General features: G+C 43.1%; 1 protein-coding gene across 4 annotated transcripts in view; it reads left to right on the forward strand.

Annotated features, from left to right (window-relative positions):
- Positions 1–24,190, forward strand: part of LOC126106784 (zinc finger protein 26-like) — a 77,416-nt gene that overhangs the window by 10,770 nt on the left and 42,456 nt on the right. For all 4 annotated transcript variants that reach the window (XM_049913168.1, XM_049913166.1, XM_049913165.1 and 1 more), the window contains exons 3-5: positions 14,592–14,765; positions 18,583–18,639; positions 22,871–23,175. In XM_049913168.1, the coding sequence (XP_049769125.1) occupies positions 14,592–14,765; positions 18,583–18,639; positions 22,871–23,175 (536 nt within the window). The remainder of the gene's footprint in view (positions 1–14,591; positions 14,766–18,582; positions 18,640–22,870; positions 23,176–24,190) is intronic.

Here is a 24,190-nt window from a genome sequence, read left to right on the forward strand (position 1 = left end):
GGGAGGTAAATTTTGCTCCTGGCAGACAGTTATCTCTTGACTAAGAAGACTGTGATTATCTTTGAAAGCTAGAGTTTTGACTCTGATTTGACATAGTCTTTGCACCAAGAAGGTTTTGTACAAGGATGCCACTACAAAAAATCTTTGACATCATGCAGTGTTACTGTTTTCAAAATATCATTAAGTTTTGATGACAAACTTCATGAGGTAGTGAGGTTTTATTATACAGCATGTTTATGAATTAGTTGCACAAAAGTAAACTCTAATTGTGAAAAAGGTAAATAACCTTCATAAATGTATCACGCAGCACTGAATGCAGTAATGTTAAAGATTTACTTACAAATTTTCAGTACAGCTACCTTTTGTGACATGACAAATGTTCCATGTGTAATCAGTTTCCTGCCAAATCCTATGAAGGAAGACTTGTTGTATGGTGGAAAATGCTCGTGTTATCCATTGTCGCAGCTTGTCGACGTTTCCTGGACACGAAGTAACAAACACTCTGTCTTTATGTAATGCTACACACAGAAGTCCATTGGGTTTGAACCAGATGATGATGATGATGATGATGATGATGGCCAGGATATTGTTTCACAACATCCAATTCAAATCAGCACGCTCCTACAGAGATATGGGACAACTGCACAATGACAACATGATGGTGCACCATCTTGCTGGAAAATAGATTCTGTGCCCATATGCTGTCGTAATTGAGGCATTAGATAATGTTCGGGCATGTTCAGGCACGATAGGCCAGTTACAGTTGACGCAGCGAAAAAGAAAGGACTGTAAATCTTGTTACAGCTTAAGAGTGCAAAAAAACATTTACCTATGGTGAGTCCTGTACGTATTCAATTTCATGACGTGGTGCCTCCACGCCCCTATCTGAACTTTGACTTTGCCACAAGTACGGAAGGTGACTTCTTCACTGAACACAAGTTTATTGAGAAAGTAATCTTCAGTCTTCATTTTGTTAGACATTTCTACACAAAACTCGGCTCATTTTTCTTTGTCACTTTCTCTTAAATCTTGCAACATTCCGGTTTGTAGGGTTTGAATGACAGGCATTTCCATAATATCTTCCACACTGTAACACTCCCATATTCAATTTTGAGCTGGTGTGTCTCGTTGATTTACCTGGACTACAAATGTAAGCCTGCCAGACTTGTTTGTCTTATGTGATACAAAGCCAGTTTTGGTGAAACATCTGCACTAATTAAAAACAGTTTGTCTTTGAGATGTTGGTGTGTGATATTTAGTCCTGAATTTTTTCTGAACTTTAGTAGTAGATTTGGATTCTTGAAACCATAAATAACACTGTACGCACCCTGCACTGTTTTGTGACTCCGTGATGACTGTTCTATTAACTCGTTCAGTCATGCCACGTAATGGGAACATCAGGATCTAACAGTGTTGGGTGGAAATAAAACTTGGAGTATTCTGCATTTAGTGCTGTATCAAACATTTCTGTAAGTTACTAACCACTTTCACAATTAAAGGTTACTTCTGTATAATTAATTTATAACCACCTGTATTAATAGCATCTGAGGATTGACGGACCAGAAACATTAAAGATGTACCTCTGAGGCTACTGTCAGAATGCACAACTGTTTAAAGAGCTCACTAAAAGCATTCTAGGTGTATTAATTGGTCAACTTACAAATTATTTAAAATGCTAAGATGTATGGACATTTTGGCCAGATATGATAAGAAAACAAGAAGATATACTTGGAGAGAGTACAAGTTGAGCAGGAAGTCAGATACAGAAAGTGAAATGAAATAACAATTCCCAGTGGTGTTCTTACCTTTACTGTACGTCAAGGGTGTCGGTGATGGTGTTGGCAATATGCTTCACTGAATAGGTGTCAGATCAGTCTTCCAAAGTGTCTGCAGGATCCGGGATTTGGCAGGTTCCACTAAGGATCCAATAAACTCCTCAAAGCTGCCGATGTATGTGAGATGCAATGTGAGTGGAGTGCAACCTCCAGTGGGGAAACCAGAGTCTATTAACACCAGTGTAGCAGTGCACAAGTGCCACGTTCAGTTGAGGCGATACAACACATTGGCTCTAACGGAGCACTGTTGCCATTGTGGGCAGGTTGTCGAGTTTCGAGAGGCACGGGCACTGACGAGAGAGCTGTGGATGCACACAGTAAAAATAACAGAGTCAATTGAATCCCTGAAACAGCCTGACAACATCAACAGGGATGATGGATACAGGCTCCCAGGAATCCCACTGTGAGAGGCCAAATGTGATTGCAGGGCAGCAGATTCATTGGACACTGTCACGACCGACCCGACAAATACCGTATGCACGAGTGGCGACGTCTCTCTGCTACTAGCAGCAGGGAAACACGGCCCACAGTAGCTTGTCACTGATTTGTAGCAGATTACCAGTTGCCAGCGAGCTGTGCAAACCACAGGTATTCAACCCCTTATGGCCCCCTCTCTACTTATACCCACCAATTTTATTTTAAGACCAATAAAATCTAATAAATGTGATGGCAGTGGTCTAGTGACAGTGCCAACAACGTAATATACTCGTGTGACCACACCCCAGTTTATCAGTATTTTCACTGAGGAAGGTGGTTGCAACTCAGCCGAAATGTTGGTACTTTTAGTAATTTAAGTATTTTATATGATAACAAGGCAATATACTCAAAACATCTAAAGAGCTGTCTACAAGAGATTCTGGACTGGATACAACACATTATCCTTATTACATGCTTCCTTGCAACAAACACACTTTTCGCAACGAAAAATTATCCCAAAATATGATGCTATAAGAAAGTAGTGAGCAAAACTAGGAAACATAAGCAATTTTTTGATACTTACCTCGCTCGGTGAAAGAGGGGTCAAAATATGCGAACGTGTGCCTCGGCTTGATCTTCAGATACTCGTTTGTTTACAAGATATTTTTGAGATACTATATGTGCCTTTTACTGTGCGATATCTTCAGACAGAATGGCGTCTCAGTAGTTAGTGTAGCATCTTCTTAATTTTGCATCCTGTGTTTAAAATCACTGTTTTTGTTTCTTTTATTTTTATTGTTTTCAGTTATCTACCAGTGTCCATAGAAGGTTACCATAAAATGTTTCTTATCAAGTTAGGGGATACAAGGGTGCTATATTAATTGTAAAATTACAATTGGATTTTACAGTAATTATCACACATTTACTGTATAGTATATGGGATGAACATTAACGAAATTGACAAACTGCAAGGATTGATTCCTGATTGGAAATGCAGGAAAAATGATCCTATGAACATGTGCTCAGAAATGCATCGTGGCCACGGTAGGTGGTGCTGCCAATTGATGGTTCTAGTGTCCGCGTGCCATGTGTTTGTTGTATGTTGCAGGCTGTGTGAGTGACACAGTATACTGTAAGCGTCAGAATGGTCCAGTATACATGTCAGAATCAGGCCGAGATTGTTTTTGTGTACAACCAGGCAGATGGAAATGTTAGAGACATAGTACGGCTATACCAAAGCAAGTACCGCATCACACAACACCCCGTGGATTTTTACCTCTGGACACATCTGAAAAGTGTTGTGTATGCTGAACCAGTTCCTGACATTCAGACCCTTCAACAGCATGCTCACAATGCATGTGATTAATTTTGGAGAGAAGCTAGAATGTGCCAAAGAGTGCATGAATCCATGATACGGTGTCTGAATGCATGCATTGCATCGCATCGCATGAAGTTCATATTGAACATCTCTATTGTGATGTGGATGTGATGCAGCTCTGTACTGTGTTCTGGGATGATTTTTTGTTGTTGTTGTGTGCACACAGTGTCAATTTCTGGTCACATGTTCATAAGAACATTTTTCCTTTCGTTTCCAGTCAGGAATCCATCGCTGGAGTTTTTCAGTTTTATTAATGTTCACCCTGTATGTGTGTATGGTATACTGATGGGTTACGATCCTTTTAAATTCTCATATTCTGATAGTTCATTCTCATATCAATTCTTATATTTTATTCACATGTTTATTCTTCAGGAAGTTTTGGTGTGTTTCCTTGGATGATACCAATCACAGAAATATTTGGTACACAAATATTCTGATATTTGAATAAGGACAATGTTATATCAATATACACTGGAAAACATTCATGTAGTAACATTTTACAGACATTGTTGTACAAATGAAAAAGAAAAATAAAAGTAATAATCAGGTTTCAAGCAAGGAACGCAAAATTAAGGTGGTGTCATGCTAACCAATGTACCACCATATCGTCTGACTATATTGTGTGGTAAAAGCCACACGAAGTACCTGGAAAATACCTTGAAAATTTTGGTCATTGTTTTTTTCAAAAATGGTTGAGTATCTGCAGGGAAGCTGAGACATGTTTGCTTGTTTTGATCTCTCTTCCACTGAGTGAAGTTTCTGGGAAATCAAGTTCTGACGCTTGCCATATTCTCCTTGTCAGACACCCAAATACACACATCCACACTGTGATTTTTTTTTTTGGTTCTTTAGTCTTCTGACTGGATTGATGCACTTTCATTCCATGTCCTCAATTATTTGGTGGATGTATTCCAACCTCTGTCTTCCTCTACAGTTTTTGCCCTCTACAGTTCCCTCTAGTACCATGGAAGTCATTTCCTCATGTCTTAAAAGATATTCTATCATCCTGTCCCTTCTCCTTATCAGTGTTTTCCACATATTCATTTCCTCTCTGATTCTGTGCAGAACCTCATTCCTTACCTTACCAGTCCACCTAATTTTCAGCATTCGTCTGTAGCACCACATCTCAAGTGCTTTGATTCTTTTCTGTACCGGTTTTCTCACAGTCCATGTTTCACTACCATACAATGCTGTACTCCAGTCGTAAATTTTTAGAAATTTCTTCCTCAAATTAGGGCCTATGTTTGATACTAGTAGACTTCTCTTGGCCAAGAATGCCATTTTTGCCATTGATAGTCTGCTTTTGATGTACTCCTTGCTCCGTCCGTCATTGGTTATTTTACTGCCTAGGTTGCAGAATTCCTTAACTTCATTTACTTCATGACCATCAATCCTGATGTTAAAGTATCTCGCTATTCTCATTTCTGCTGCATCTCATTACTTTCATCTCTCTTCGATTTACTCTCAGTCCCCCCCCTGCGGGTTCGGGGGTTAGAATAGGCCCGCGGTATTCCTGCCTGTCGTAAGAGGCGACTAAAAGGAGTCTCACATGTTTTGGCCTTATGTGATGGTCCCCTCTCGGGTTTGACCTCCATCTTTCTAAATTATTCCGAAGAGCGAGCCAATTGGGGAAGGGCGCCTTACATGGTGCACTGTATCCGTCGTGCAATTAGACATTTAGCCGTCTTTCTTGTCGTTGCAATGGTGTCCCGCTCGTTTTCGATCTCTTGGGCGATTACCACACTGCACTCTGCAGTGTTTCTTCTAACTGCGACGACGACCTTGGCCATTTTTGCACCTAAGATCCAGCACGGTAGCCAGTCCGTTGTGGTGGGGCCGCCATGTACCCTCTTGGTTGTAGCCCCCTGACAACACAGGGATCGCTCTACTGATGCCTGCGCCGTTAACTCCCCACGTATGCCAAGGAGTAGATGCCTATCCTCCTGGGGTATCAGGACTCCCGGCAATGGCCATCCTGCCAGGTGGCCTTTGCTGTGGCTGGGTGGCGCCCGTGGGGAGGGCCCTTGGTCGGAGTAGGTGGCATCAGGGCGGATGACCCGCAATGAAGCGTGGTACATCATCTCTCGCTGGCGGCCAGCCGCCAGCAGTCTCTAAGCGTTCTCGGGCTCAATTTAATGCTCAGAAGTACGATCCGAAAACGTTCCCCTCCCTGGCCACGCCGTGGGAAGAGCGTAAGTCCCAGGATGGAGGTAACAGTTATTCGCCCCGATTCTTAGTTTGCACGAGAGCTGATGGGGAGTCTTTTCTCTCCACAAAGCCTCAGTTCTTCGTCGAGCATTTAGAGGACAAGTTTGGGGAGGTGGAGGGCTTGTCTAAAATGCGCTCTGGCTCAGTACTGATACAAACGGCATCCTCCGCCCAGTCACGCAGGTTACTTGCTTGTGACAAGTTGGGGGATGTTAACGTTACTATTACTCCACATAAGAGTTTAAATATGGTCCAGGGTGTTATTTTCCATAGGGACCTCCTTTTGCAGTCTGATGACGAGCTGCGCGCCAACTTAGAACGTAGAGGTGTTCATTTCGTCCGGCGCGTTCATCGGGGTCCGAGGGACAATCAGGTTGCTACCGGTGCCTTCATCTTGGCCTTCGAGGGTGATACGTTACCGGAAAAGGTCAAGGTGATGGTCTACCGATGTGACGTCAAGCCCTATATCCCTCCCCCGATGCGGTGCTTCAAGTGCTGGAAGTTCGGCCATATGTCTTCCCGCTGCACTTCCAGCCTCACATGTCGAGATTGCGGACGCCCATCTCATCCCGATACTCCATGTGCCCCGCCTCCCATCTGCGTCAACTGCGGGGAGCACCATTCACCTTGCTCGCCAGACTGCAGAATATTCCAGAAAGAGCGCAAAATCATGGAATATAAGACCCTGGACCGACTGACTTATACTGAGGCCAAACGGAAATACGACCGATTACATCCAGTGCGAATGACAACTTCCTACGCCGCTGCTACAACACCTGTGCTAGCCCCATCAGTTTCGCGCCTTCCGGCCGGATCGACGAGTGGTACAACTCCTCCTGCCCCCTTGCCAGTGGGGGGCTCTACCCACCGGGTTGCTCCTGTGCCACCTCCCTCAGGAGCAACACCATCCCCCCCATCGGGGACGTCGGTCCCCGCTTCTAAGCTGGAGAACTGTCCAACTTCTTCGGCTTCTCACGCTCGCAAGGGGTCCCTTGGGTCCCTCCCTTCCCAGGTTTCCACCGGCGGGAAGGCTGACGATCGACAGTGGCCTAAGTGCCCACAATCTGCAGGTCGAAGGGCTTCCCGATCCTCCTCAGTCCCGGAGACTGAATCGGTGAAGCCCTCCCAGCCGGTTAAACCCAAGGAGCAGCGTGAGAAATCAAAGAAGAGCAGCTCTAAGCCCAAGGAACGCGCGGTGGTAGCCACCCCATCGCAACCTTCTAGCTCTGCGTCTGGGGACGAGGTGGAGATTCTAGCGTCCGCTGAGGACCTCGATCTCGCCGGTCCCTCAGACGCCGTGAATAGCAATAGCACTAGCACGGGTGCTCAATCGGAGGCAGCAGGTGACCCAGCGGCGTAATCTGCCGTCCCAGTCCCGGCACGCCTTTCTCAGCCATGGACAAAACCATCCTCCAGTGGAACTGCAGCGGTTTCTTCCACCATCTAGCTGAGCTCCGCCAACTTATCAGCCTTCACCCTTTCCTCTGCATTGCTCTGCAGGAAACTTGGTTTCCAGCAATGCGCACCCCCGCCCTCCGTGGCTATCGGGGTTATTATAAGAACCGAGCAGCTTATGAAAGGGTGTCTGGTGGCGTCTGCATCTATGTCCTTAACTCTCTTCACAGCGAGTCTGTCCCTCTACAAACAGCTTTAGAGGCTGTCGCTGTTAGGGTGTGGACGCCGCAGGCTCTTACCGTCTGCAGTCTTTACCTTCCACCGGAGGGTGATGTCGCGCAGCATGTCCTGGCTGCGCTGATAGCCCAATTGCCGCCACCTTTCTTATTACTGGGCGACTTTAACGCCCATAACCCTCTGTGGGGTGGGTCAGTGGCAACAGGTCGAGGCGCCACCGTTGAGCATTTATTGTCGCAGCTCGATCTCTCGATTTTGAATGATGGTGCCTCCACACACTTCAGTGTGGCGCATGGCACCTACTCCGCCATTGACCTTTCAATCTGTAGCCCTAGCCTCTTACCATCTGTCCACTGGAGTGTGCATGACGACCTGTGTGGTAGTGACCACTTTCCGATTTTTCTGTCACTACCACAGCGTCACTCTTCTGGGCGCCCTAGCAGATGGGCTATGAATAAGGCTGACTGGGACTTGTTCTCCTCCACTGCCGCTATTGAGCCTCTCTCAACTGATGCCATTGATGCGGTGGTTACATCGGTCACCGCCGGCATCGTCACTGCCGCCGAGTCTGCCATTCCCCGTTCTTCTGGGTCCCCTCGGCGGAGGGCTGTGCCTTGGTGGTCGCCTGAGATCGCTGAAGCGATTAAAGATCGCCGGCGGGCGCTCCAGCGTCACAAGCGACATCCCTCCATGGACCACCTTATCGCCTTCAAACGGCTGCGTGCGCGGGCCCGCCTCCTTATCCGCCAAGGCAAGAAGGAGTGCTGGGAGCGGTATGTGTCCACCATTGGACTCCATGTCACTCCATCGCAGGTCTGGGCCAAGATTCGACGGGTCTTCGGCTATCGGACCCCTGCCAGCGTCCCTGCGCTCTCACTGAATGGAGCAGTTTGTACTGACTCCGACCTCATTGCAAACCGCTTAGCAGAGCATTTTGCTATGAGTTCCACTTCTGCGAATTACCCCCAGGCCTTCCGCTCCATTAAAGAGCGGATGGAACGTCGGAGCCTTTCTTTTCGCACCACCGCTTCTGAACCCTACAACGCTCCATTCAGTGAGTGGGAATTTCAGTGTGCCCTTGCCGCTTGCCCTGATACCGCTCCCGGGCCAGATCGCATCCACTGTCAGATGCTGAAACACCTTTCAGTGGACTGCAAGCGACGCCTCCTCGACCTTTACAACCGTCTCTGGGTCGAGGGTGAGTTTCCGTCGCAATGGTGGGAAAGTATTGTCATCCCCATTTTGAAACCTGGAAAGAACCCTCTGGAGGTGGACAGCTACCGTCCCATTAGTCTCACCAACGTTCTTTGCAAGTTGCTTGAACGGATGGTGAGCCGGCGCTTAAATTGGGTGCTGGAGTCTCGGGGCCTTCTGGCTCCGTCTCAGGGTGGGTTCCGTAAAGGCCGCTCCGCCACCGACAATCTGGTGAGCCTTGAGTCGGCCATCCGTACAGCCTTTGCCCGCCGTCAGCACCTGGTCGCTGTCTTTTTCGACATGCGGAAGGCGTACGATACGACATGGCGTCATCACATCCTTTCTACGCTTCATGGATGGGGTCTTCGGGGCCCTCTGCAGATCTTTATCAGAAATTTTCTGTCGTCTCGTACCTTCCGCGTGCAAGTCGCGGCCTCGTATAGTTCCTCCCTCGTCCAGGAGAACGGGGTACCCCAGGGCTCTGTCCTCAGTGTCTGCCTGTTTTTAATTGCAATAAACGGTCTCGCTGCGGCAGTAGGAAATTCTGTCTCCGCTTCCCTGTATGCTGACGACTTCTGTCTTTACTATAGTTCTATTAGCATTGCAGCAGCTGAACGTCAGCTACAGGGCGCAATCCGCAAGGCGCAGTCTTGGGCTGTAGCGCGTGGTTTTCAGTTTTCGGCTTCCAAGACATGCGTTATGCATTTCTGCCGGCGCCGAAAGGTCCATCCTGAGCCGCGGCTTTATCTTGCCGACGAACTTCTTGCTGTGGTGGAGACCCACAGGTTTTTGGGTGTCCTTTTTGATGCCCGGTTGACTTGGCTGCCTCATATCCGGCAGCTTAAACAAGCGTGTTGGCGGCATCTCAACGCCCTGCGTTGTTTGAGCCACACCCGCTGGGGCGCCAACCGATCTACCCTGTTGCGGCTCTACCAGGCGTTAATCCAGTCTCGCCTGGATTATGGGTGCCTAGCTTATGGCTCAGCATCCCCATCTGCGTTGTGGGTGCTGGACCCAATTCTCCACAGCGGGATACGCCTTGCCACTGGTGCTTTCCGCACCAGCCCTGTGGACAGCGTCCTAGTGGAGGCAGGTGTACCTCCACTGCGCTTCCGACGCCAACGTTTGCTGGCCGCTTATGCTGCCCATGTTTTTAGCTTGCCCGGGCATCCAAATTATCGTGTCCTGTTCCCGCAGTCAGTCGTCCATCTGCCAGACCGTCGGCCCCGGTCGGGTTGTCCGATCGCTGTACGCATCAAGGAGCTTCTCTGCGGGCTTGGGTTTTTCCCAGTTCCACCTCCTTTCCGGGCGCCTCTGCGTACACCCCCGTGGTGTGTTCCTCGCCCTTGCCTTCGGCTCGACTTGGCACAGGGCTCGAAGGACTCGGTCCCTCCAGAGGCCTTCCGCCGCCGTTTTTATTCCATCCTGGCCACGTATCAGGGCTCTGGAATTGTTTACACCGACGGTTCGATGGTTGCTGGTCGTGTCGGGTATGCGCTAACTCTAGGGGACCATTCCGAACAACGGTCCTTGGCGGCTGGCTGCAGCGTTTACACTGCTGAGCTAGTCGCCATCTTTCGTGCCCTAGAGTATATCCGCTCCTGCTCAGGTGAGTCCTTCGTTATCTGTAGCGATTCCCTGAGCGGTTTACGAGCTCTCGACCAGTGTTTTCCTCGTTCTCGTCTGGTGATGGCTATCCATGAGTCCCTGCATACTCTTGCGCGTTGCGGCCGCTCTGTGGTCTTTGTGTGGACCCCCGGTCATGTCGGTATCCTGGGCAATGAACATGTTGACCGCCTGGCGAAAGAGGCCACGAGTAAACAGTCTCTGGACGTTGGCCTCCCAGAGACTGATTTGCGGGCAGTCCTCCCCCGAAAAGTTTTTGCGCTTTGGGACGCTGAATGGCGCAATCGGATCATGCCCAATAAACTCCGTGCCATCAAGGAGACGACGACTGTGTGGCAGTCATCCCTGCGAGCCAACCGCAGGGACTCTGTCGTCCTTTGTCGGCTCCGCATTGGCCACTCCCACCTGACACACAGTTATTTACTGCGCCGGGAGGACCCTCCTGTATGTCGCTGCGGGGCGGCTTTGACAGTGGCCCACATTTTGTTGGCCTGCCCCCTTTTAGCTGTGGTCAGGCAGACATTTGCGCTGCCTGATACGCTCCCTGCCCTCTTATGTGATGACCCTGGTATGGCTGACTTAGTTTTCCGTTTTATTCGGGCAGGGGGTTTTTATTATTTACTCTGAGTGTTTGTTCTGTTCTTTTGTGTTGATTCTGGCCATTGGCCTACGATTTTACGCTGAGTTTTTAATGTGTTCTCGGTGGTTGGCTTTTCCTTTTTCTCTCTATGGTCGGCCAACCACTGTCACACTCTGTGTGATTTTAATTTGATTCGTCTGATCTCTGTAGGAGTATTTCTTGTCCTGTGTCGTCTGACGTCTTTCCTGTTTTTTTTTTTTTTTTTTGTGGTTTTACTTTTTTTTGGAAAAAGGGACCGATGACCGTCGCAGTCTGGTCCCTTTAATCCCCCCCAAACCAACCAACTTACTCTCAGTCCATATTCTGTACTCGTTAGATTGTTCATTACATTCAGTAGATCACATAATTCTTCTTCACCTTTGCTCAGGATAGCAATGTCGTCTGTGAATTGTATCATTGATATCCTTTCACCTTGAATTTTAATCCCAGTCCTAAACCTTTATTTTATTTCCATCATTGCTTCTTTGATGTACAGATTGGACATTAAGGGGGCAAGACTACATTCCTGTGTTACACCATTTTTAATCCGAGCACTTCGTTCTTGATGGTCCACTCTTATTATTCCCTCTTGGCTCTTGTACATATTGTATTTTACCCGTCTCTCCCTATAGCTTACGCCTATCTACCTCAGAATTTTGAACATCTTGCTCCATTTTACATTGTTGAAGGCTTTTTCCAGGTCGACAAATCCTATGAATGTGTCTTGATTTTACTGTGGTCTTGCTTCCACTATCAACTGCAATTCACACTGGACTCGCATTCGGGGGACAACGGTATTCCTGAGTTTCCTGGAACATTTTTGTACCTCCTTTCATCAATCAAATGAAGTATTTCTGTTGTTACCCATGGCTTCTTTGCAGTTACCTTCTTTGTACCTACAGAATGTCTTTCTTTCCAACTTCTGTGATGACCTCTTTTAGAGATGTCCATGCCTCTTCAACTGTACTGCCTACTGAGCTATTCGTTATTGCTGTATCTATAGCGTAAGAGAACTTCAAGTTATCTCATCATTTCTTAGTACTTCTGTATCGCACTTCTTTGCGTATTGGTTCTTCTTAAACTTCAGCCTACTCTTCATCACCACTATATTGTGATCTGAGTCTAAATCTGCTCCTAGGTATACCTTACAATCCAGTATCTGATTTCGGAATCTCTGTCTGACCATGACTGTATTCTAACTGAAATCTTGTATCACTCTACCTTTTCCAAGTGTATCTCCTCCTCTCGTGATTCTGGAACTGAGTATTCACTATTACTAGCTGAAATTTGTTACAGAACTCAATTGGTCTTTCTCCTCTCTCATTCCTTGTCCCAAGCCCATATTCTCCTGTAACATTTTCTTCTACTCCTTCCCCTACAAATGCATTCTAGTCTCCCTTGACTATTAGCTTTTTGCTTCCCTTTATGTACTGTATTACCCTTTCAATATCCTCACATACTTTCTCTCTCTTCATCTTCAGCTTGCGACATCTGCATATATACCTGAACAACTCTATCACTGAACTGTTCCCAGTAACACTCTCTCTCCCCTACCTTCATATTCATAACAAATCCTACTCCTGTTATACGATTTTCTGCTGTTGTTGATATTACCCTGTGCTGATCTGACCAGAAATCCTTGTCTTCTTTCCATTTCACTTCACTGACCCCTACTATATCTAGATTGAGTCTTTGCAGTTCCCTTGCCAGATTTACTAGTTTCCCTACTTCATTCAAGCTTCTGACACTCCACACCCTGATCAGGGTTATCCTTTCATTGATTATTCAATCTTTTTCCTCATGGTCACCTCCCCCTTGGCAGCCCCCTCCCAGAGATCCGAATGGGTGACTATTCCGGAATCTTTTGCCAACAGAGAGATCATCATGACACTTTTCAATTACAGGCCACATGTGCTGTAGATACACGTTTCATGTCTTTAATGCAGTCGTTTCCATTGCCTTCTGCATCCTGGTGTCATTGATCACTGCTGATTGTTCTGCCTTTAGGGTCAGTTTCCCACACCTAGGACAAGATAGTGCCCTGAATCTCTGTCCGCTCATCTGCCCTTTTTGACAAGGCCATTGGCAGAACGAGGGTGACTTCTTACGCCGGAAGTCTTCGACCGCCAGTCCTGATTATCAAAGACGCTGTCCCCTAGACCACGGGTGCAAACTGTGATACTGATCATTAAATATTGGTTATTGAAAGCAGTTGCCTAGGTATATGGAGGTGGGTAGGGTGTTGAAACAGTTCTTTCACCAGATGACTGGGCAGCTGTACAATAAGATGAAAGGAGTTTAGAGGATAGAGTATATGAAGGATAGAGAGGGGGGAGGGGAGGGGTGCAGGGGAAGGTGATGGTGGAAAAGGCAAGGTGAGGCAGATGGAACAGGTTAGCAGAGGTTTAGGCCAGGGGCATTGTGAGAGTGCAGGATGCGGAGAAAGAATTCCCACCTGTGTAGTTCAGAGAAATTTGTGCTGGAAGGGAGTACGTATCCAAATGGCCTGTATAGTGAAACAGCTGTTAAAGTAATTACGGTTGTGGTGCACAGCACGATTGGCACCTGGATGGTCAAGTTTGTCAATGGCTATTTTTGCAAATGGACAGTTGGTTACTTGTCATGCCCATATGGAATGCTGAACAGTAATTGCAGCAGAGCTGATATACAATGTGGCTGGTTTTACATGTAGCTCTGCCTGTCATTGGGTAAGAAGTACCTGCGACTGGACTGTGTTGAGAACAAAAGTTTCTCAAAATCTCATTGGTGAGAATTGTCTCTACAGCATGTCCTGCACTTGTGCAATCCACTAACTTGTTTACCACAGTCTCATGTTACCTTTTCCCACCTCTTCTGTCCACACTACGTCTTCCCCATCCAGATTGTATACTGCCTTCCCCCATCACTCTTTCTCTCCCCACACTCATGTGATCTCTCTCTCTCTCTCTCTCTCTCTCTCTCGCTCGCTCGCTCGCTCGCTCTCTCTCTCCATGTCAGTTTCCATTTCTGTCCCCTCCCCCATTTTCCCACTTCTCAACCGTACTCTTTCGTTTCATCTTCCTGTCTTCCTCTTCATCACAAACTTCCTCTCCTTTCATCCCTTCCATCCTCAAACCCCCCCCCCCCCCCCCCCTTCTCCCTGTCCCTGCCCCATGTATGCCCTACCCTGTGAACTGCTTTCATATTGTTTTACAGCTGCTGAGTGATCTGGTGAAAGACCGTCTCACACTACCCTGCCGTTTCCTCCTTGCCTCGTGCATCCATCCCTAACCACTCCCTGTATCCTTCTACCCTAGCAACTGCTTTCAGTAACTGATGTTCAAAAATCAGTCTCGTTGCTACAGTGGTTGTATACATTTTGTGTCTGTGTGAATGCTTACTAGAAAAAGAGCAAGATCTTGAAAGCTAGCATTAACTGTTTCCTATTACGTGTATCTACGCTCTGTACTCCAGTCCTCTATAGGTAAGTGGTTGCTTTTCCATCATTTTACATCTGTCTCATTTATTGCTTTACCACATGTATTTTTTATGTTACTATGAATGTTTATATTTATCTCCTCAATTTATATGTTAATGCTGACACAATAAGAGAGAAATGGCAAAATACGTATGCAATTACCTAAAGATCCCATATATTTGTCATATTGTGTTAATAGCATTGTGTCTTGTTGTTACATGTTAGGATGACGATGGGTCACAATCGACCAAAGATGCCAACGGAGAAGGATCGTACAGCGATGCTGATGGTGATGCTGACGCTGACGGTGATGCCGATGCTGATGGTGATGCTGACTGGGATGAGGAGGGAAGCTGCCCCCTGGTTAGTGGGAGTCCGGTCACCATTAGGGTTGAGCCTGTGAGTATAGAAACTGTAATTTTTAACAGAGCAGCAAACTGTGCTATTGTAAAGATAGTCTTGGTTTGTGTGTTGTCTTCTTCATAAGTAGGGACCTGATAATGTAGCATCTATTCTTAGAAATTATTAAACAAAGAATGTGTCCTTTTACTTCTCAGAATCGTATTGTATTCGTACCACATGGCTTATGGTGACCTAATATACCTCCAGATGTATAAAATTTTGAAAACTGTTTATGTGCTTGAAGATGAAGTTAATTGTGAGTAGTGAGTATATATCAAAAATACCATTGCTTGGAGATGATGATGATGATGATGATGATGATGATGATGATGACGATGATGATGGAGGAACATTCACAACTGAGCATTAGGGGTTAAAGATACCGCTTCAGTTGTGAAGTTCTTTTTAGTTTTAACACAACTGGTTTCGAGCTCTTACATGGCGATCATGAAGTGTGATACTGAAAGTAAACAGAGAGACCAAAGCTAATAATAATGTTTACATGCCAGAGTTTATATGAAAAGGCAAAAAAGAAGTTCCATTTAACTGTTTCATTGTTTTCTAAAATATTATATGCTTTTTCTTTTGTATGTTTTTTTTTTTTTTTTTTTTTCTTATCTACTACAGCATGTAAAAATTATAATTAACTTTGGTCTCTTGTTTCTTTCCAATATCACACCTGATGACGGGCATGTAAGAGCCCGAAAATGATCGTGCTTTAAGTACTGAAAAATAAAAATAAAAAACCTTGCAAATGAAGCAGTATCTTCAACTTCTACAATATCTTCAAATTTCCAGCAAATGATTAGTTTCTGTTGAGGTATGGCAGCATTTTCTTGCCAGTGAAAGATTGCTTCTCTGGTTTGTGGTGTTCCTCAACATTTTTTTTATTGACCCAGCTAGTTTAACAGTTAGAAAATCTGCGGAACAGTACTTTTGAAGCTGTAGCATATAAGCCCTGATAAGTATTTTGCAGAGGCCTTTTATGTGCATTCATAGCTGTGTAACCTATATTTGACAACACGAGGAACCGGTGTGGTATTTACAGCAGAAGTAATAGAACTAAAATTAACTTTAGCCACACATTTCAGAAAGATTCTCTGCGTGGTGGTTGATGGTGGGAGTAGCTAAATCAATAGAAATCAAATGACATCGACCAGTATACAGTATATTTCTTTCTGATTGCTGTGAAAGGTAGCTAGCAGACAACTTTATGTTTAGGGTGACTGTGTCTACAAAAGCAGAAGTGATACACGGAATTGGCAATCACTGAAACATAGAGTGTAATTGAATTATTTGTTGACATGTTGCATGCTGTGCCAGATGTGCAGTACGTAACCTAAAATTGGTAATTCATCGATATTAATATGCACAAAATAAAGCTACATAAAATTATCTCTGACACATTACTTGATCTGGATACAATTAGCTATGAAATAGTATTTATTACTTAACTTCACATTTTCATGTTTTGAGCCTAAATTTACATTTGTATTCACATTTATCACAAATGCAAATTTTTTCCTCTTCATGAACATGTGCCAATTAACAAACTATTTAAGAACGCTATATTTTCTGCAACACCGACCACAGATACTTACATATTACTTATAACTTTATCAGAGAGGGAAATTTGAAATTCAGGAGTTGGCCTTTTTTTTACGTGTCATCCAGTGGAAACCGAGAATGTTTTCATTGTCGGGAAGTATGATGAAGTTACCAGCTGATGGTAATCAGTGTGCATATTTTTTTGTTTTTCTCAGGTGCAACAGAAAAAATTTAAGTCACTACATAATTCGCAGAAATCTGATCAAAATTAAAACTAATAAAATTAAAACAAATAGCATAAATGGTTTCAGGTAATAAATTGAGTGGTCAGAACATCAAGGGAAATGTTCAATTTGGAGATGTGACACATATGGCGCCCTAATGTTGCGGCTAGAGTGTAAGCGCAATATTTGAGAATTCTTTTATGGTTGGGTGTGTAGTGTATTGTAGTGTATGTAGCAGCATGTCATGATTTAACTGATTTTTAATGCGGGATAACAGTGATAGCAATAAAAGAGGATATAAAATGCAGACCAGCGATAACAAGAAAAACTTTTCTGAAAATGTGAGGTGTGTTAAACTTCTATGTAAATTAAGTATTACGAAGTCTTCTCTGAACGTATTGGTCTGGCTTGTAGCCTTAAGTGGAAGTACAACATGGGTGATACACAGTGTTGATAGATTTGCGAGAAGCATTTGACACAGTGCCCCAATGCAAGCTGCTGATGAAGTTCCAAACATATGGTTTACATTTCCATATATGTGAGTGGCCCCAATACTTCTTCAGTAATAGAACCCAGTATGTTGTCGTCAACTTCAGGTGTTCATCAGAAAGAAAAGTTTCATCAGGATTGCCCCAGGGATGTTTGATAGGGTCAGTCTTATTATCTATATTCACAAATGATCTGGCAGACAGGGTAAGCTGCAATTTGTCTGTCTGCTGATGGTGATGTGTTGTACATGAATGTGTTATTATTGAGCGACTGTGGTGGGCTAGGGGATGAGTTAAACAGAATTTTTAATTGGTATGATGAACAGTAGCTTGCTCTGAATGTAAAAAAGAAATGTAAGTTAATGTGAATGAGTAGGGATAAGAATCATGTGATGTTCAAATACACCATCAGTTGTGTGCTGCTTGACACAGTCACATTGATTAAATATCTAAGTGTAATGTACCAGAGCAATATGAAATGGAACAAGCAAGTCAGGTTGGTAGTATGGGAGAACTTGGGGGACATTAGCTCATCAGTGATGCAGCAAAGAAGTAATATACAGTTAGTATAAATACAATGGCAATGCATAATGCACTGATGTTTTGTGTACCTGTTGTCATAGAGGTTTTTTTTTTTCATTTTTTTCCCCATGTGCCTTTGATCCATTCAGTGAAGATTTCACCATGGATGTGACACATGTCAAGTTTATCATCATGTAGATTACTCAATCAACGCTATGATGGTGCAAATAAAACAGTAAATTATTGTCTTCACTCTTCAAAAGTGACAAATTTAGATCAGTTTGAAAGAGATAGTTGTTGTCATACTACGGGGCACTCAGTTCAGGTATACAGTAAAAATACTTATACACACTACGCAGTTTCTGTAAATGAAAGTAACATGATCCAAATTAAATACTCGCTTAACATTGACAAACTATCATCTTCACACTTCAGTAGTGATACGTTCAAAACAGTTTTTGTAGCTATAGTTCTTGTCAAACTATTGGGCAATGAATTCTGCAATATGTGTAAATTAAAAATACATATCTTCACTACACAATGACTGAAAATGTTCCAATCTACATGAAATATTTGTATTAACATTTGACAGTCACAGAGCTGTTTAACTGTATCTTATCTTAGGTAAACTCTTCTTTCAAAAATTCCTCGAAAGAGTGAGTCTGCAGAAACTAGTATGGCTTCCTTTTGAAAAGGAATTCCGTATTTTGTAGGTTTTTAAACTCTGGGGGGATAAGGTTGACCATTTTTGCACCAGTGTACTTAGCACCTCCATCCACCAGGTACAGCTTTTATGATTGGTAGTGTATGTCATTATTATGGCTAGTGCCATGCATGTCAACTGCTGAGTTGTTTTTGAGAAAGTGATACTTTATATATATATATTTAAAAAATGCATGTTGGAGGAAAAAATATGTTGAGTAGCAGTAGTAAGTATTCCATGTGCTGTTTTTTCTGTTGAATTATGTTGCTTCCATTATTTGGTACAACAATTTGAAAACTGTGACTATAAGTGATTTGGTTTTGTTACAGGAAATAATGAGTGCAGATGGAGAAGAATTCATCTGGGATCCTGAAGAAGATGTATCGGTACGTATTCTTGGCTCTTTAAGTTTTCAAAATAAAGTAGTATTTAGTTTTCAGCCCTTTCTTTTAGGATGAAGGAAAGAACAAACATAAATAAGCCAGCGTAGTATGCCAAAGTTCAGAGACTGCAGAGTTGTAGGGATAGATTGAAGGAGCACTGAAGCTCATATTTAGCCAGAGGATATTGGTAATTACTTTCCAATAAAGATTGCTTTAGATGTCTGTGCTAAAGTAAATCTGTGGCAGTATAGTGCACAATTCATTGCTGTTATAATGAGCTTTGGAGCTGTTGTTGTTTCTCATACCACCATCATCACAATCCTCTTCATAATTTTAATCTGCCCATATTTGCTAGTACAGAAAGATTTCTGGAATCTGCTGGCTAATCAAACTATCACTGAAACATAGTTTTGAACAGCATACATCAGTAATTAGTGTTTTGACTGTTTAAATCATTGATTCATTAATTCACTTGCACAATGTTCTAAAACTTGCATCATGAAGGAGAGCCTTACAGATGTGCAAAAATTCAAGGTATAAATTAACAGGGTTAGGACATAATATACCAACAACCAATTATAGTAATGTACTCCTATTGATAATAATGGGAATTACTAATCGATTAATATAATAAGAAAAATAGTTGCTTTTAAGTATTGTTACTCATAAGGAAACATCACCAACATGACATCACATTTTAAAGAGAAAAAAGCCCACTTGCAAGCTATCTGCCCCAGCATTTGATACCTCACAGAATTTTGGGCCATGATTCTGATAGTACACAGTTATGATCTTTTGAAAGATCAGCTTTTAATGTTTAATGCACACCAGTAGTTCGTTACACATTCTGCTCCACTGCAGCCATCTCATGTCTGAGCACAAAGTACTATACAGTGTACTAAGTGGTTTGTGGATTACTCTTTCGATATTGGTAACTACATTGTTCATTGTGTCAAAGTGCATTATTTCTAACCTGTAGCTTTGCCTTGAACATTTTTATGTTGCATTATTTTCTTTGTATTTGAAAGGTGGCACTATTAAAAGTAAAGTACATTTGCAGGACATGCGTTCTTCTTCAGTGTGATTGGCATAATTAAATTGTAAGTCAAAAACCATTAATTTCATTTCACAATAATTCCTCAGTTGCTTAGGTTTACTCATTTTGATCTTGAGGAATGTACATAGCTGCAGAATATCAATAAGAGAATACTGTTAAAATAATATTGAACATATATGTCATTGAGGTTGTCATATTAAGATGGGGATTTTTATTCCTGGGCACCGACAGTTGGTAGAACCAGGAATGCTCACAATGTCGGAGCAACAGGTGCACACCTCCCCTGTACAATGCACAGTTACAAAATTTCTTTCTCATGAAGGAGTTCAAGCAACGGAAATTTCCCACAGATTGACTGCATAGTTCGACGATCAAACATTTTCAATGACACGTGTGTTTACCTGGCATAAAAAGTTCAAGGAAGGGCGACAATGTGTGGGTAATCAGCGTCACAATTGCCATCCTCAGACCAGCATTACAGACAAAAACATTCGTGCAATTTGAGACATTCTTGAAAGTGATCAACGGACGATAGTATCAGAAATCGCAGAACAGGTCAGAATAAGTTATGGGAGCTGCCAGACAATCATCACAAATGACCTACAGTTTTGTAAAGTGTATTCCAGGTTGTTCCCTCACCTTTTGACCAAAAACCAGAAGTTGAGACATTTGGAGGTCTGTCATGTGTTTACAGAAGGGTTTGTGAAAGAAGGTGGACCATTTTTCAGTCTTTTCGGCACCTGCAATGAAATGTGGGTCCACCATCACACTTCCAAATCCAAACAAGCCAGTAAGGAGTGGCAGAGGAAAAGGGAGGCAACCCAAGTGAAAGCCAAGACCTGACTCTCAGCGTACAAGGTTCTTTCAGCTGTTTTCTTTGATTGGCAAAGCATTTTGCTCATTGATTTTTTTGCACGAGCAACACACAATCAGTGCTGCATACTACTTCAAGGTGTTGAAGAAGGTGCCGCAAAAGGTGAGATATTTCTCCAGTTGGTGATTGGAAAGGTAATACACGGGAGGTATGTTTTTGTACAGGGTTGGATGGGTAATTATGGTCTGTGAAGGCCTTAGTGAGACTGTCGATGTATTTCAAGAGGGAACACTCGTCACTGCAGATGCGATGGCCACCGTGGCTAGGCTGTATGGAAGGGACTTCGTGGTAAGGAAGAAGTGACACCTGTGAAAGTGGAGGTATTGCTGGTGGTCGGTAGGTTTGACATGGACGGAGGTACTGATGTAGCCATCTTTGAGGTGGAGGTCAACATTGGGTTGAGCAGGACTAGGTGAAGCAAATGGGGGAGAGAAGGTGTTGAGGTTCTGGAGGAATGTGGGTAGCGTGTTCTTCCCTCGATCTGCATCATGAAAATGTCTTGAGTGAATCTGAACCAAGGGAGGGATTTGGAATTCTGGATGTTTAGGAAGGATTCCGCTAGATGGCCCTTGAATAGGTTGGCCTCCCACTTACCCCCACCACCCATTTGCCTAACATAACATACTATTTTTTATGTAGAATAATGAATTCTCAAACAAGAGTTCAAAACATGTGGAACAGATGTATTCACCTCCTACCTCCTCTTCCCTCCCCTTCAACATCCCACGAATAGGATGACTCTGGTTGTCACTCCGCTATACAGTACTTTGCACTTGGGCATTAGGCGGCTGTAGTGGGGCAGAGGGAGTGACAAACAACCAGTGCACACAAAAATTTAAAAGCTGTGCTTTCAGAAGGTCATAACTGGGTACTATCAAAATTACAGCCCAGTGACTGTCTGTCTGGCATTAAACTCATAACCCAGACACTACAGAAAAGAAAAGTTGCTACAAAATGGGTTTCTCATCAACTGAACGAAGAGCAAAAACCAAATCGCAAGAGAATTGCCCAACAATTGCTTCAACACTACAAGACAGAGAAGATCAGTTTTTAAACACAACTGTTGCCATAGATGAAATATAGTTTGGGGCATCAAGCACAAAGGGATGCAATAACCGTAATGTCATTGGTTTGAATGTCATAAAGAGGAACTTTTTGCCATTATTGTATGTCCATATTTATTAACAGATAGAAATGTTTATTAATAAGTATTGAATCATAATTTTTTAAAATAAAAATAACATCTTTCTATTTTCATTTATCAATCGCATGAAAATAAATTAAAATTTGATAGACATGCGAAATGTATTATTGTGAAATGAAATGGCTGTACAGATTAATAATACTGTTCTCTCTAAATAAGCAAGTATTTTAATTTCTATTTGATATTTCACATTTTTGTATTAAATTTTCGTGCAGTTATTAATAAGACAAAAAAATGTTGTTTTTGTTCAAAAGTTATGATTCAAGTGTATTAATTAACATTTTCATTTGTTAATAAATATAGGATTTGAATAAACATTAAGAAATATCTAATAACAATATTTGAACCACTGACTTCCAGTTTACCAGACTTTTACTTATTGAAACCAACATTGCAGAACACTGCTTGCAGTACCTCATCACTATCAAAGTGAAGTCCTCAAAGGTGTTCTTTAGGTTTTGGAAACAAATGAAAATTGGATGGGACCAAGTTGGGACTGTTTGGAGGATGACTGACGAAAGTGAACCCGAGGTGTCAGATTGTTGCAGATGTTGCAGTGCTCGTGTGTGGTCTTGGTGTTATTGTGCTTCAGGAGAGGGTGCTCCATGCATGGACGAACTCTTTGAATTCGAAATTTGATCATAGCATGCTATTCTCTACGTACTGGCATAGTATCGTTACACAGTGCCATGTTACAGACTACAATACAGATCACTCTTGCAACAGTGGGCGTCAAATAAGTAGACTTGAAGAATAAAGATGTAGAATGTTAATAACTTCTATTTTATTTTAAACAGAAGAGTTTTCACTTAAGAAATTTGGAGCCATTACTTTTCAGCACATCCTTGTTATATATTCTTCTCAGAGTCTGAGGGTATTTGGTCTGTTTTGTAGATTTCGCACACCAGATGAAATAGTCTTGTCACGGCTGTCTCTATGACGTATCTTGATAGTCCTGAGGGAATGTCATCTGCACCGGGGTCTTTGTTTTTATTTAAGCTTTCGTCCTTAAATTATTCAATTAGTATTAAAAATACCTGTAATGTAGAACCTACAGCCCTCGACAAGATGTCTCTGAACGATACGTGTCAAATTTCAGCCGCCCCACCAATCCCCTACGTCGTCCTCCGGCAGCGGCATGTCCTACGGTTGCGGCTGCTGCGGGCAGCAGTTTGCGCACCTGCGCCAGCTGATGGAGCACATGGCGCAGCACGCGCCGCCGCACAGCCAGGCGGGGGCGGTCGCCGTCTCGGTGTCGCACCCGCTCTCGCAGGCCACCACCTCCGAGCAGCCGCGCTACACCGTCACGCAGCCGGTGCAGCCGCCCCCGCTGTCTGCACTGCCTGTCGCCAGGCCGGTGATACCGCGGCCCGCCGCCACCGTCGTCCCACCCCAGGAGTTCGGGTAAGTGCTCACTCTGCCTCTAATGTAACGTAACTGTGATGTACAGACGGGAGCAGACCTAAGATGGGGAAGGTGTAGGCACATTTATTTGGTCCGAGCCTTGTTGACACAAAATTATTATTTAACAATAATTGGTTATACATACAAGTTAACACAATTAACAGTTTAAAAGGAAATTTTAGCAATAAAATTTTTTTAAACATTCTCTAGAAGAACATGCAGCACCACTCTGGAACATTGCATAAAGGTACTGTTAGTAAAGGGTACATTATATCGTACAATAGTGCAACATGTACAAATATTAACAATTACACCAGAAAAATATGGAACTTGTGATTTGTACTACATGTAAATCAAACCTTAAAAAAATTCAATTTGGCAAGAGTGCAACAAATTCCCTACTGCCTACACAAATTTCACTTATTTTTCTCTCGTGACATCAGTTCACCTTTCGTGACAAATACACAAAATTTCTAAATTATTTTATATCAGTTAAGTAAGCTACAAGACAGAAATAACATTAACGACTGGTCACATGAATAAACACTGTCAAGTTTTTAATTTCACAACGGTTGTGTTATCTTGCAAATTTTCATTTAAATACTCGCCCCGTGTGTTCCAAAATCAATTCAGTCAGTCTCAAGAAGAAACACAACTTAATACACAAATATGGTAATATCAAGAAATAGATGGGTTTATCCCAAGCAATATTAGTAGAATTAAGAAATTTGCAATTTAAATGCACTAATTTTAACAAAATCTAGTGTAATAATAATTTGGACAGAACTTTCATAAAATGATCGATGATAGTGGATACTGTGCCATACACTATTAAACAAATTAAGAATTGTTCACAGTAGACACGTGGCACATGATGATATTCTGAAGTATTTTAAATCACAAAATGTTGGCTACAAGTACCAACCACATAATAAAGTAATGATCATTAAATATAATAAAGGTATATAAAAATTTCAGCCTTAGCCAGGTGACGAGAACCACATCAATGCAGTTT

Source organism: Schistocerca cancellata, chromosome 10, assembly GCF_023864275.1.
Source record: "Schistocerca cancellata isolate TAMUIC-IGC-003103 chromosome 10, iqSchCanc2.1, whole genome shotgun sequence".
Lineage (NCBI taxonomy): Eukaryota > Metazoa > Arthropoda > Insecta > Orthoptera > Acrididae > Schistocerca > Schistocerca cancellata.